The sequence below is a fragment of the Drosophila pseudoobscura genome, chromosome X (assembly GCF_009870125.1).
Source record: "Drosophila pseudoobscura strain MV-25-SWS-2005 chromosome X, UCI_Dpse_MV25, whole genome shotgun sequence".
Taxonomy (NCBI): Eukaryota; Metazoa; Arthropoda; class Insecta; order Diptera; family Drosophilidae; genus Drosophila; species Drosophila pseudoobscura.
Window position 1 is genome coordinate 55,135,882 of NC_046683.1, and position 14,120 is coordinate 55,150,001.

The 14,120-nt window shown below is 48.1% G+C and overlaps 1 protein-coding gene across 7 annotated transcripts in view; it reads left to right on the plus strand.

Moving 5' to 3' along the window:
* Positions 1-14,120, plus strand: part of Svil (Supervillin) — a 136,443-nt gene that overhangs the window by 60,848 nt on the left and 61,475 nt on the right. For 6 of the 7 annotated variants that reach the window (XM_033385219.1, XM_033385222.1, XM_033385221.1 and 3 more), the window contains exon 3: positions 11,059-12,871. In XM_033385219.1, coding sequence (XP_033241110.1) covers positions 11,059-12,871 — 1,813 coding nt within the window. Of the gene's footprint in view, positions 1-4,251; positions 4,638-11,058; positions 12,872-14,120 lie in introns of those variants that run through there. The other variant, XM_033385223.1, reaches the window with a different exon arrangement.

The window sequence follows — 14,120 nt, forward strand, 5'->3', positions numbered from 1 at the left end:
GCGTGGCGTGGCCTGGCATGCACCATCCTCCATTTCCCCCTCCTCCTCGCTCTGTGTGACTGTCAAACTTTTGAGTCTTGTGGCATGGCTTTTGGCACTTTTTGCATGGCCAACACTTTCATGGTTTATTTTGGTTCCACAATCCACTGGGGGGGAGGGGTGGGCAGAACTAAGAACTAAGTGGCGGATAGCTGGAGCCACAAAATGTGACTGGATTTTGAGATATTCCAAGAAGAGAGCGAAGTTCCTTCCATCCTCGTGTCTTTCGGGGCAGGCCGTAACTGAATTATAGAGCAACGGACTGTCTGATGCATTATTCAGTGGCCTTCTTCCCCCCACCACAAAGGTTTCCCATGGACATCAATCATACGCCCCGTATGGCACGTATCCTGCATATTAATAAACACAATTATTGGCATTAAATCAGGCAGCAATGAAACATCAGCTGTCGCATCGCATCACCACAGAATGACAGATGCCCGACAGCCACAAACAAAAGAGAGGAAGTTCCACACAGTGGAATATATTCTGTAGAATTATTAATTAATTAATTGGCCGGCAATGGCTGGACACTGCTGGCTGGCTGGGCAGGCTCTTGAATAGCAACAAGATTTTCCCGTGTAGAATAAACCACTTTTCATGCTCTACAGGGTAGCCAAGGGTATGCTCTAGCAAGAATCGAGAAAGTAAAGCTTAAAGGCCGCCGCAAAAATATACTCCCTCTCTTCAAGGAGTACCGTCCACATTTTCAAGAGATATTCCCCCTGTTAAGGGTATCTTCTAGTCGTAATCTCCCACCATAAACAATTGGCTTCCACCTTCTACAACTCTATCTCTCTCCCCCCTCTCCCCCCTCTCTCTCTCCCGCTGTGTGGTATTCTGCTGTGGCTTTTGCATCATAAATGTTCAGCCAACAGCAAGCGACAGATAACGAGAGACAACAAAACGAAACAAGTTGCCGCATTTGGCCATGACTCTGCCACCCCACCCCTCTGTTCGAGCGGGGCGGGGGTGTGCCCTCCCCCGAGTTCAATAAATGTGTATATATTGTGTACGTATACTGTTTGTAGGGGGTGTAATAATGGGAACGACAGAGCAGAGCAGCGCGGAGCAGGAGGAGAGTGCAACAACACTCATTACGGAAATGAGCGGGCGTCCAAGAACCTGAATCGCAATCAGCGATACGGGGAGAGAAGGAGGAGAGCGGGGGAGAGAGAACGATCTAACGAGCTGTTGTGGCACGAGGCACAAAGTGCGATACAAAAAACATAATAATTTTAGCTAATAAATCAAGATGCAACACGGAGAAAGAGACAGGGCCAGAGGCAGGGACAGGGACAGAGAAGCCTAGACGATGTCTGTCGTTGCTTGTCGCTGATTCTGCTTTCAATTTGTCGCCCGGCCGGCCCGCTCTCTCAAGTGGCAGGAAGTTTTTCTCCCTCTCTCTCTCTCGCTCTATCTCTTTTGTTCCATTCCATCTACACGGCGGAGCGGAAGTGCTTTCCTTCCCTTTGGAACTGCGAGAAATGAGAACTCAATTAGATTATAAGATACTTTCCAATGGCTGGCAGATGGCAGATGTATCTGAGAGATGGGTGAGATATTGAATAGAAGCCAAGGAAAAAGGCAGTAGGAGAGGCCTAAGGGGGGGCACGTGCCTTCTGCTTTGCTACAAGATTGCGCATACGCCTCGATGGCCGGCGTTCAGTAGTTTTTCCCTTGACATTGCCAACAAAATTGATGGGAGGGGGCCGGGTGGGGCCGGGTGGGGGGGGATAATCGCCCATGAGAAACACCTCGCTGCTGTGCATGCAAATGCCAGTCAAAAGGCAGGTCAAAGTTCAAGCCCCACAAATGCTTGACATTTGACATACTCGCATGTATGCCGCATTCCCCCTGCCCCCCTCCCCCTCCCCGCATCCCACACACACGTCAGAACGAATTGCAGGTCAACTGCGGCTGTGGCAGGCTGTGGAAATTCGATGCTTTTATGTTTTGTTTTCACGCCGTTTTCCCCATTTTCTGTGGGGGCTCCAAATAAAGATGTATCTTTCGGGATGGATTTGCCGGAATGTATCTTTATGCTAGTGCCATTCGATGGCTGGCAAACAGGTTGCCCCAGCCCGAGCACATCCTCCGAAACAGCAGAAGAGTAGCTGTCCGCCAATTATGGCACGCACTCATTAGTGTGTGTCTCGCTCTGTGCCCCAACCCCCCAGCCCCCCAGCCCCCCGTCCCACCTGGCGGTATCATTTACCGTTGCCCAACCTCATAAACCAGATAATGCCACTGCAGCCACTGCTGCCGCAATTCTGTTCTCGTTGCTGTCTCTCTGGTTCTGGGGATGCACCTCTGCTTCAGCTTTTCCTGCCCGCCCCCCTGCCCGCCCCCCTGCCTGCCTGCCCGCCTGCCGTTTAATGAGCTTTGTGTTTCGTATCGTTGTTGCTGCCTATTTTTACCCCCATGATGCCCCTGCTGCCTGCTGCCGCTGCCTGCTGCTGCATGATCCAATTGGATTGCAACTCGGATTGAATGGGATTGCTTTTTTTGCTGCTGCTGGCTTGGTGACATGCTCTACCATCTGCAGGCGTTGTCGTTGCTTCACGGTGCAATGCTACTGCCGCCGTGAACAGTGGAATAGATGGAAAGATAGATAGATCCATGGAATCTGTCATCGTTCAAAAGATAACTACCAAATATTCCAATTTCAATGAATATTCCTAATAGGATGCATGCAGATACGTTTCCTTCGAGCTCCTTAAGGACCCCCCTTAATCGTTTTCACTGTGCCACACACACAATACCCAATGCTGCCACGGCAACTGCAACAGACACATCTATCGATCTCGTGTAGCTGCTGATTGCTGCCTCGGCTGGCTGCCACTCAGCACCGGTGCCTTTGCCACCAGCAGCTGAGAGAGAAGTATCTTCCTTTGGCCCCCCTCCATCCACCTCCATCCACCTCTCCCCTCTCTTCCTTCGCTTCGGAGTCTGCTTGGGTTTTCTTCGTCTCAGTTTTTCACGCCTTGTGGCATGCGGTACCGTTGCAGCAGCAGCAGCAGCAGCATCAGCACGTTTTCCCGCTTTGTTTTGGCTATTTTGTTTTGGTTTTTAGCTTCTTCTACACACACACACACACACATGCACAGAGCTCACACAGATACGTAGACTCGGCGAGAGAGCGCACACAGATACGCACTCAGACACTCGAAGAAATAACAACCGCTAGGGCAGGGTATGTTGAACGGAAGGGTAAGGCAGGGAGATGCAAAGAGGAAGCGGATTCTATGGCCAAATGTTGGAAAACACTCTATATTCACACTTATTCACAATTATTCATACTTATTTACATACATATTTCACAATATTTTCAAAAATCTCATGTATTCACAGCATATTCACATTTATTCACAAATATTCACATGTATTCAGATACATATATCACAATATTCTCAAATACTCCCATGTATTTACAAATACTCACATATATTCGCAAATATTCACATGTATGCACATGGCATACATCCCTCATTCGAATGTTTTGAACCATCCCATGTATTCACAATATATTCACAAATATTTACATGCAATCGCTAATATTCACATGGATTAACAAGCCCCTTCCCTCATTCGAATGGTTTGAAGATCTCTAGGGGGAGAGAGAGAGAGGGCTTCCCCAAAGCGAATCACATGTTCCATGCCTTGTCTCCGCAGCCCCACCTTCCCTTGTAATGTACCCTGCGCTGTCTCGGTTTTTGTTTTAATTCTTTTGCTTCGCAACCCACAAGATAAAAGAATGAGTAGCCCCGCCGTCGCACACACACACACAGACACACAGTCCCCGTCCCCATCCCCATCCCCGTCTCCGTCCCCGTCCGCGGGCATGGCCTGAGTTCTAGATACATTTCGTATCTCGTCTAGGCGCTTGGGCCGCTCGCTCAGTCGCAAAAACGTTTAACGCCGAGACGGAGCGACAACAGCAACGGCAAACCAGGCGGCAGTGGCGACAAAAGCAACAACAGCACAGAACGGACCAGAACGACGCAAAATTACACAAAAAATAAAATAAAATAAAATAAAAGATATATTATTTCTTTTTTTTTGTTTTGTACGAGTGAAAAACTGAAGCAGCAGCAGACGACACGTCGTCGAGTGTGCGGTGTGCGGTGTCCGTGTGTCCGTGTGTCGCGTGAAAAGCGCTTTTCTATTTCAAGCCTCAAGTGCAGGCCCCCAAGAAGTGCCTGACTGCCTGACTGCCTGCCTCCCCAGAGCCGTCTCTCTGGGGTTTTTGGTTGCAGCTAAAAATCCTACGACAAGAAACCACAAACACTTGACGCGTGTGCTGGACAGTGTCTTACTTTCACGAAGAAACAAGAAAATACACAAGAAAATACGAAAATTCGCACCGAAATTAAACAGAAAACGATCAGAAAAACAACAGGGGAGATACGAAATGCTGGCCATCAAGGAGTGCCTGATACGGGAAGGTGTCTTGAATCTAGACAGCCACAGCCACAGCCATAGCCACAGCCCCGTCGGTGGCGGGTACCACCAGCGGTGCCACCAGCCGCAGCAAATGCAGTACCAGCTGAATGGCAGCAAAAGCAGCAGCAATATGGATATGCCCCGATATCGCAGTTAGTATCTCCAATCGTATCCATGCATCACAAAAGCCAACAGGCCAGAGTGTAGGCCAAAATAAATAGTGTCGGACATGAGTGTACACGCCGTAGATAGCGCCAGCTGTGGCTATATCTAGAGATAGCTATTTTCACAAAGAGAATGAAACCTACTTGATACCCTAGATACCCCATGCCCCATGCCTCACACCCCATGCCCCACACACAGGTACACTGGTTCATGTGGCATATCAGCGCTAGGGGCCACTGTGTAATCTGTGGCTCCTATCTGTAATCTTTAATACGATTTGGGTCGCAAAAGATACAATTTCCCCATTTAAAAATTGTGCCTATTTTTAGACGGTGGCGTCGCTATCTTTGGTATTTATTTATTTGTTGCTGTTGCGGTTGCTGTTTCTGGATTATTGTTTAATAACTTTTGACGACTGTATTGTATTGGTCTTTTGCTGATCAAGGGTCATTCTATAGCCAAAAGATACAGCTTCGTACCTCTGCGTATCTGTATCCAAGCCTTTGTGGTTGTATCTCCATCTCATCATCTCTTTGATGACTGTTTTGTATTGGTCTTTTGCCGATCAGGAATCATTCTATAGCCAAAAGATACAGCTTCGTACCTCTGCGTATCTGTATCCAAGACTTTGTGGTTGTATCTTCATCTCTAGGGCCTGCGGCATGCCTCTTCCTTTTGTCTTTTCGGTGTAGGTTCTTTTATTTCCATTTGATTGTTTTCAGATACAAATGTGTGTTCTTCTTTGGCCCCAAAACGAATCTCCTTCCCCCCCAGCCCCCTAGCCCCTAAGGTAATTTTTCTTGATCTATTGTCCCCGCATTTCGTTCCCATTGTAAAGGGCTTAAGTGCTAAATAGAGGCACGGGACGGACAAATGACCCACGAATCGAATGGACAGCCTGCCTGCCTATAAAGTTGTCCCCTCAAATCGGGGCTCACATTTGTGTATGCAAAGAAGAGGCGACGGGCAGGGGCTTAGTGCTGATGACAATCAATAAAATACTTTAAATTAAGACTTACGACTGATTTGTGCCCCAAATGATTTATGGTGGGGCGGGCCACTAAATCTAGTTGGGAAATTACTAAGAAATTGGTCACCAAACTCCAGCTTGGAGGAAGGAAATGACCTGTGACACTGCCTCAAAGATACTTGCAGCATCCTCGTTTTGTGGGCCATTTTTTGGGGGAATATCAGAAGGTTTTTGAACTAGAATGAATCCCAGATCTCCCTCTCTCTCTCTGCTAAATGGACATGGGATAGGACAGGATTTCCTTGAGGTTCCTTAAGGATTAAAACAACATTTTAGTGCAATTTTGTTTGAAGCCAACGAAATACTTTGATGAAAGCTGGCCAAAGTTCAACCAGCCGTAAGATTCGTATTGTATCAGAAGAGCGATTATTATCCTCTTAGTTTGTTAGCCTCCTTCTTGAGTTTCAAGCGCATTTTCCGCATTTCCTTCGCCTAGCAGCAGTCTATCAGAGCCCACAAAACGCTCTAGAGAACCGGCAGCGGCATCAGGCATCAGCCATCAGGCATCGGATGAACTCCACTTGACCCAATTTCCTTAGCCTCTCTGCTGCTGCAGTAATCACACCACACATACACACATCCCCCCCTCACACACACACACACACACACACACACACACATCCATCAACCATCAAGCGTCCAGCCAGGCAGCCAGGCAGCCATCATCAACAGCCACCCAGACTTGGTTTCCCGAAATTACACAATTTTTGATGCTTCTGTTTGTGGAAATTGCACAAGAATTTCTCCCCCTCTCCCTCTCGCCCCCTCTCCCCCACTCCCCCTCTCTCTCTCGTTGAAGAGTTTTTGCCATTTTATGGATGAATGTCGTCGATAAGCGGCTTTTCTGCTGCCAGACGATAATTAAGTGCGTGTTTATTGCATGTGAAACGCAGAAAAAGTGAACTTAACGAAAATCAAGTAAATGTTGCTCCCCAAATAGCGAAAAAAAAACAACGATCAGACTGTGTGCCACACGGTTTCGCGTCTGCCATGAGACGTAGACGTGGCGTAGGCAGCGTGCCCTTGCATTTAAAAATAATACTTACAGAACGACGTTGCCACATTGCTACCTACCTCGTCCACCTACTCCTCCCCATCTGGTGGTGCTGCCGCTGCTGCTACCCCCCTCCCTGCCACTTCTGTGGCTGTTGCAAGCTGTAAACAACGAAACGGCAGGCACTTTTGTAAAATGCAGTGTGTTTTTCCCCCAATATTGATTTAACTTCTGGCAGTTTTTTATGCGAGTGCGAGTATACCCTTGAAGAGGTTGATACAGGTTGAAGGGGCCATAATGCCAGGCGATTGGAAGGCGGAGAAGAGCGTGTTTATCTCGTCTCAGAAAGTGTGGGCTGTACGACTGAGATTAGCTGTATTCTCTGAGGGAAGGACAGACGATAGGATCTCCTTTAGTTTGGGACCTCAGTACCATGGGGCTCTCTTTTGGGCTTCAGCTTCGATCTATATGGTGGGAAGAAGTACTGCCATCGAAAGGGAAAACCTATGCGAGAGGAGCCCACAAAATAGTATGTAATTCCTTGGGATATCTGTAAGGGAAGGCCTTCTTTCTAGCCCCTCAAATGTACCTCAGATCGAGAAATCATATATCCTACAGCGAGAGGGTATCCTCAGAGCTTAAGCCTGGGTTTGGTTTTGGTTGCCTTCCTTGTCTTTCTGCTGCTGCAGCCACTCATTGGCTTTTCCGCGTCGCGTCTCGTCTCGTGTTTTCGCCTTAACAATATGATATTTCAGGCAGCAAGTTTAAGCCTTGCCCTGGAGGAGGGGAGGTAAGGCGAGCCGTGGCGTGGCGTCCCGCTCTCTTGTGTGTCTTATTAATTATGCAACCTGTGGGGACTGCGGCCACAGCCAGAGCCAGAGACCAATCGATCAATCAGCCGCCTCTGGTTCGGGGCTGGGGCTCGGGCTGGGGCGGGGGCACGGGCTCGGGCTGTTGTGGCACAGAGAAACAGACAAACAGAAGCGGCTTCAGCGGCGGCAAGCGAAGCGAAGCCGCAGAAATGCCGTAGTTTCTGTGTTGCAGTTGCAATTGTTATTGCTGCACTTTAGTTACAACTCCTGCCACCCCCCCCCCCTTGCACTCAATAATTATGTAGTTAGAGCTCCTGCCCCCCCCACATACCATTTGCCGCCCCCCGCCCGCCCCATTTCCCTGCTAAGAAAAGGAAATCTTTTGGCAAAAAAATCTTCTTACAAATCGGTTTTTATTTTGTCGTAAGGCAAATTGCCAGCAGTTTCGGCGGTTTATTTAGTTTGGATTTGTGCCATCTAATACGTAGATACATAGATACGTAGATACGTAGATACTCGTGCATGTGCAGATACAGATACGGCTCCCACGCTGCTGCCCGGCCAGATTATTTTCCATTTCAGTTTATGAACAAAATATTACATGAAATTCATTTTCCGACTGCCAGAATTTGCGTGAATTTTCCGCATTTTCTGTTTTTTTGGCTCATTTTTCTTGGTAAAGAGTTTTCATCATGAAATGCACTTTTCCAGGTGCCCCACCCACCACCCCCCACCCCCCCGAAACGGAAAACAAAAGAACCTTTATTTGTTTTCAATTATTTTCATGCGTGTGTTTTTTCCGGCTGAAAAGTGTTTTTGTTTTGACGAAAATTCATTTTGTTTTGAGTTCAACGAAACGGGAAGTTTCCTCCCCTCCCCCCCCTCAAACAGTTCATGCAATTTTCCCAAATCAATTCACCAACTATTTTGTTTAGAATGAATTTATTTGCATCTTTGTGAGACATTTTGCGTCTCTGATTGAATGAATTATTTATACAATTTATGCCTCAGGGCAGAGCAGGTTCTGTTTCTGTTTCTGTTTTGCGCCGAATTTCTATTGAATTTTGGCCAATTATTTTGTCGTGGACATTCTCGGTGAATTCTCTCTCCTCGTGCAATTCCATTGAACAGCAATTTCCAATTTCGAATCATTTGAGAACCATTAGAGAACCGAAAACAGCAACCCATTCAATCAATTAAGAGAAACTCCCCGTAACAGAAAATAACAGAAAAGAACCCCAAAGAACAAATATGTTAAGGGGCTCCGCTGGCGCTTGATCTTTTTTTGTTGAATTTTAATTGCTTTAAAGTCTGTCTATCAGTCGGTTCTTTCGAAAGCCCGTGGGTTGATGATGGTATGACCCCGAAGGCAGACGCAGACGCAGAGCCAGAGACAAGCCCTTTAACTGATGATTGGAATTAGTGGGGGGAGATATTCTGTATAGAGAGGGGGGAGGAGCAGAGTGTGCGTGTTGGCTGTTTATAAAATTAAAACAATGACAAATACTCGCTCGCCCCCACAGCCCCCACGGCCCTGCTCGACTCGAACCCCTCCCCTGGGTTCGCTTTTTGCTTCTCTAATTGAATAAAAAAATGCTTTTGTCTGCACTTTTTTGGAAGATGTTGCAAGGTTTTGTTTTGGTCTTCAGTCTTCGATGTGGCGAGTTTTTACCACTAAGCCTTTAATGTTTTTGTTTGTTTTTTTTTGTCCACTGAAAACCGCATCAACGTTTCCAGCACCCCTCGTTAATTGCATTACTTTTCCATAAGTTTTTGCTGATCCACAAATTGACTTTTGCTTTGTTTGTGTTTGTGTTTGCTCTTCAATCCATCGGATACACATACTCCTCCTCCGTATATTATATATGATAAGATATCGAACTTGGCAGCTGCACTCTGGAATGGAACCTACTATTTGCCGTTCTCGATGATGTGCTAACTGTCTAAATATTTGATATTTCACTGGTCATTCGTAATTGCTGGACAAATATTGGATGTGTATCCTAGAGATTGAGAAAGATAGGTAGAGAGATCTTGTTCTCTCTTCCCGATTCCCGCTCCCGCTCCCGCTTCCCCTTCTCTCTTCCCTCTTCCCTCTTCTCTTATTTATCTGTTAATTGCATTTACAGACTTATTTTTTCTTTACCGCCGTCTGTCATCATAAATTAGATACAATAAATTCATTTCGATTTTGCACATTTGTTGAACATTTGGCCAACAGCAATACAACAACAACAACAACAACAAAATATAGAAAAAATAGATAGAAATTCACGTATTTTCATGAAATTCCATTTCGTCTTTTGGCATATGAAATTGTTGCGCAGCAGCCTGTCAAAAACAAGAATTGTTTATGATTATATTTCGGAATTACTTTTGGGCATTTTTGTAACCAGAAAACAAAATGAAACGATACGAAGAAAGGGTAAAGCTTTCCGTATCAAAAGATCTTTGAGGCACTCAGAGATACATACATTCATACATCAGAGGTCTAACGATCGTATGTCTGATCCATGTATGGTTCTCATAGAAGCTATGGGTGGGTATACGGTAAAGTGTTCCGATTCGGATCAACTTTTGCTGATTTGTGTGGAGACGTATTATAATGAAATGTATGATTTTCTGTTGGATTATCCTTAGCAATGCCAAAGTTACGGGAGTTCTTTATGAGAATATCGTGCCTTATGGCATAAGTATCGAAGAGAAAGGCTTAAAAAGCCAAAAACTTTATTAATATCTCGTCTTTATCGTTATAGCAATCTGCTATTGATTCTGATCCAAGATCTATCTGCATTTTATGATATATTCTCAATCAGTATCAATATCAGAGACCCGGAACCAATATCAGAGTAGTAAAAATGTATATTCGAGATCAATAATATATCCTAAATGATTGGAAAGGGTATTTCTCTGAGAGAGAACGAAAAAATGCAAGAAAATGCAGTGGAAAATGCTGTGAAAATCTGCTTTTGGGACTCGTTCTGGTATGATTAATTGGGTTTCTCGGGGGTGGGGCTGGTGGGGCTGGGGGGGCTTCTGCTCCTTCCCTAGAGAGCATAACTAATCGCTGCGATGGTGCCTTGGTGGCACTGTCAAATGAGATTTGCATTTGCTTTACAGTCAGCGCCAAAAGTGTATGGAAGAAGGGAAAAACTAAGAGAAAAGTCAAGCACTCGTTGCCACAGCAGATGCCTCGCTTCGGCGTCGCTTGTACGGGTACTCGTAGGATGGCTATAAAAAGCGGGCAACCCTCACCTCACCTTGACATCATTGAGTGGGTGGCTTGTCGGGGGCGTGGTGTACATACGGGGTAGGGGTAGGGGGTGCGGTGGGGGGGGGATAGGTGTACAAAACGGGTGCACAGGTGCAAGATTTAATTGCTGCCAAGATTTTTTCTTTTTCATGCAGCAACGAAGAAGAAAAAAAGTGAATTAGAAAAGCAAAGAAGAACGTTCCCATCTCTTCATGTATGAAACAGAGGGGAAGGGAAGGAGAAACCTCGCATTAATTTTCATTTACTTGCAGTTTGTTCATAGTTTTAATTTTGATTTTGTTTCGTTTTTCATTTGCAGAAACCATTGCGGCCTCAAGTGACTTATCCACAGCCTCAGCCACTGCCAAAACTAGCTGCCACAGGCCACAAGAAGAGTCGCAGACCTCGCCAACTGCGGCGACCAAAGAAAGAACCTCTGAGGACTCCAGTGGCGCCTCCAAGTCGGGTGGATACCGGGGACAGCACCCGCACTTTCATCATCACACAACGCCCGCATACTACACGGATCTGCAGCTCAAGATCCACACGCCACAGGCCACGGATGTGGGTGCCTTGAACGAGAACTATCAGAGTGTGTATGCCACGCCCAGCTGCAACACCCAGCTGGTGGAGCAGCGTAGATCCTTCCCCAAGAGCGCAACAGCCACGGCAACGGCAACGGCCACACGTGCCACGTTTTTTCGTGGCGACGCTGCATCGACACAAGACGCCACAAGACGCCGTCAGCGGCCGGGCAGCGAGGGCAGTCGCTACTTCAAATTCTCTGCAGGATCTGTGAGCCCTACAAAAGGTGAAGAAACGAGCAGCCATCCACCCTTGACCTCGAGTCAGTCCCCATCAATCATCAGCAAGCCCACACGCACCACCAATAGAAATAGTTGTAGTACCGCCGCCAATAGCCATCCTCCCGTAGAGACAGCTAGTCCTGGTAGTCCCGGTAGCCCCGGTAGCCCCGGTAGCCCCGCTCCTGGTCCTGCCCCAGCCGTAGTGAATGCCGCAAGTGGAGGTCGCAACAGTCGCCACAAGCAGCGGTTCCATCAGCGTTCGAAGCGGGCGGTGCGCGTGCGCAGCGAGTCCCGTCCCATCAGCGCCCTATACGATATAATATGCAAGGAGAAGAATCAGGACGAAGGGGACAGCACCACCAGCAGCAGCAGCAGCAGCAGCAGCGGCCACAGCAGCAGCAACGAGAAGGAGAAGGGGAAAGAGAAGGAAAAGGAAAAGGAGAAAGAGAAGGTGAAGGTGAAGAAGGAGCCACAGGAGGACCGGGACCCAACAACCGACAAGCTGGCGACCTTTTGGCCTCTGCATCATCGCGTCCATACTCCCCCAGCACCAATGCAGAAGGAGCTGCCTCCGGGCGGTGCCGCCCCTGCCCCTGGCACTAGTCTCATGCCCAGGCGTGGCGGCGGCATGCAGCCGGACAGCAGCAGCAGCGCGGACTCGTTCCACGCCCTGCACTCTAGTCACAAGTTCACGAATCTGGTAGCCGACCCTGCCGCCGCCGCCGTCGCCGCCAAGGCCGCCTCGCTGCCGCCTCAGGGGATGGAGGCGCCGGCACAGCCACATACCGCCCGATGCGTGGCACCGCCGCATCACTACCATCGTTCGGCCAAGAGCCTGGAGCCCTCGGCCAAGACGACAGCACCACCCCCATCGGCGGATGTCAGGAACTACGATGCGGGCAGACCCGTCAGCACTGACCGCCTGTTCGTGGCGCCCCCAAAGGTCCCAGTGCAGGCAGTGAAGGACTTCAAGCGCCGCTTGATCAATCAGGGAGATGGACGTGAGGATGGCGACGCCTCCGAGGCGCAGCAATTCGACCAGGGCGAGGTCTTTGATACCCTCGCACGCTGGCAGAAGGAGCTGACGTCTGCCAGCGACAAGATTCAGCTGGTGAATGGTGCCGCAGCCACAGCCACGGCCACAGCCACAGCCACGGCCACGGCCAATGGCCATCACCACGAGCTCGATCATCCACTCCATCTAGATCACGATCACCAGTCGAACGTCCATCACCAATCATTGCCATCAGTAGAACCGCCAGTGACCCCCAAGCATCAGCATCAGTTGTCTCCTCAACACCAGCACCAGGCCACCAATGCACGAAGGTAAGCCAGCCAGCCCAATATCCCCCATAGAGTGTCCTATACCTGTCCCCAAATGTATTTGTAAACGGCACGCAAGGGAACCGAAATCCTAGCTAATGATTCCATCTTTGAGATCTCCAAAACTCATTAAGATTGGATAATTATTATAGCCAGAATGGGGGGAACATGTGTTCCCTCCAGACTGCGCTCTGTCTCTCTTTTTCCCAGTGTGTCTTAGCAGGCCCGTGTGCCTCGACAAAAACGTTCAACCAGGCTTTCAGGTGTGGCATTCATTGCTAATTAGAGTGTGTCTGTAGTACCAATGATTGGAGCTATATACTATATGGTATTCTCCCACTCTTACGCTCTCTTCGCCCGGAAAATAATCTGGTTAATAATCTCTGTTGACGCTGTTTCGGCCCTACATAATCCTTGGCTTACAATCAAAAACAAATTGCATTCATTTGTTGGCCACCTTTTTCTTGTAAGAGGAGTTTTCATATGATATCTTCAGTGGCTTCGGGGGTTATACAATCGACAGCAGCGAATCGCTACTTCGGCGGCGTCTCTCTTTAAGCCAGGCCCCTAAACAAATCGAAACCGGGAATGGAGCGAGTGGGGCGAATGGTTCGAATGGGTCGAATGGGGAGAGCTTGTTAACAAACAAAATCCATGTATTGTTTCACCTTTTTTCACTCTTTGGCTTTGGCTTTGGCTTTGCCTTTGGCTCTGACTCTGACTCGGGCTCTGACTCTGTCTCCGGCTTTAATGCCTGTGTGTTACGTCGTCGTTGGTCCATTGTTTTCGGGGATGGGATTGCTGAGGGATCGTATCGGACCGAGACTCGACCCCGGGGTGACATCTTCCCTCTCTCTGCGACAAAACAATCGCATCAATGCGTGGAAGTGCAATTCGCGGCGGCAGACGGCCAGCCAGTCGACTGTTCCATCAATTATAATGTGATATATCAAAAGTTGTGTCTCTGCTGTGACCCCCAGACCCCCAGACCCCAAAGACGAACCCAAGCGACCCCCCAACTCCGACTCCAGCTGCAAGTCGTAGAAAGCACCTGTTTTACAGCCGAAAAATGAAAACCGAAAACCGAAACGGGAGACCATCGATCCGCAGACCAGAGACAGAGAAGCGACAAGTTTGTCCCCCTCCCATCCCCCCCACCTCAGCCCAATGGATACTTTCAGGCTTTCGCTACAAAAATGCTTCATAAAAGCGACAAAAATACATAAAAGAAATGAAAAGTAGAAGAAACGGA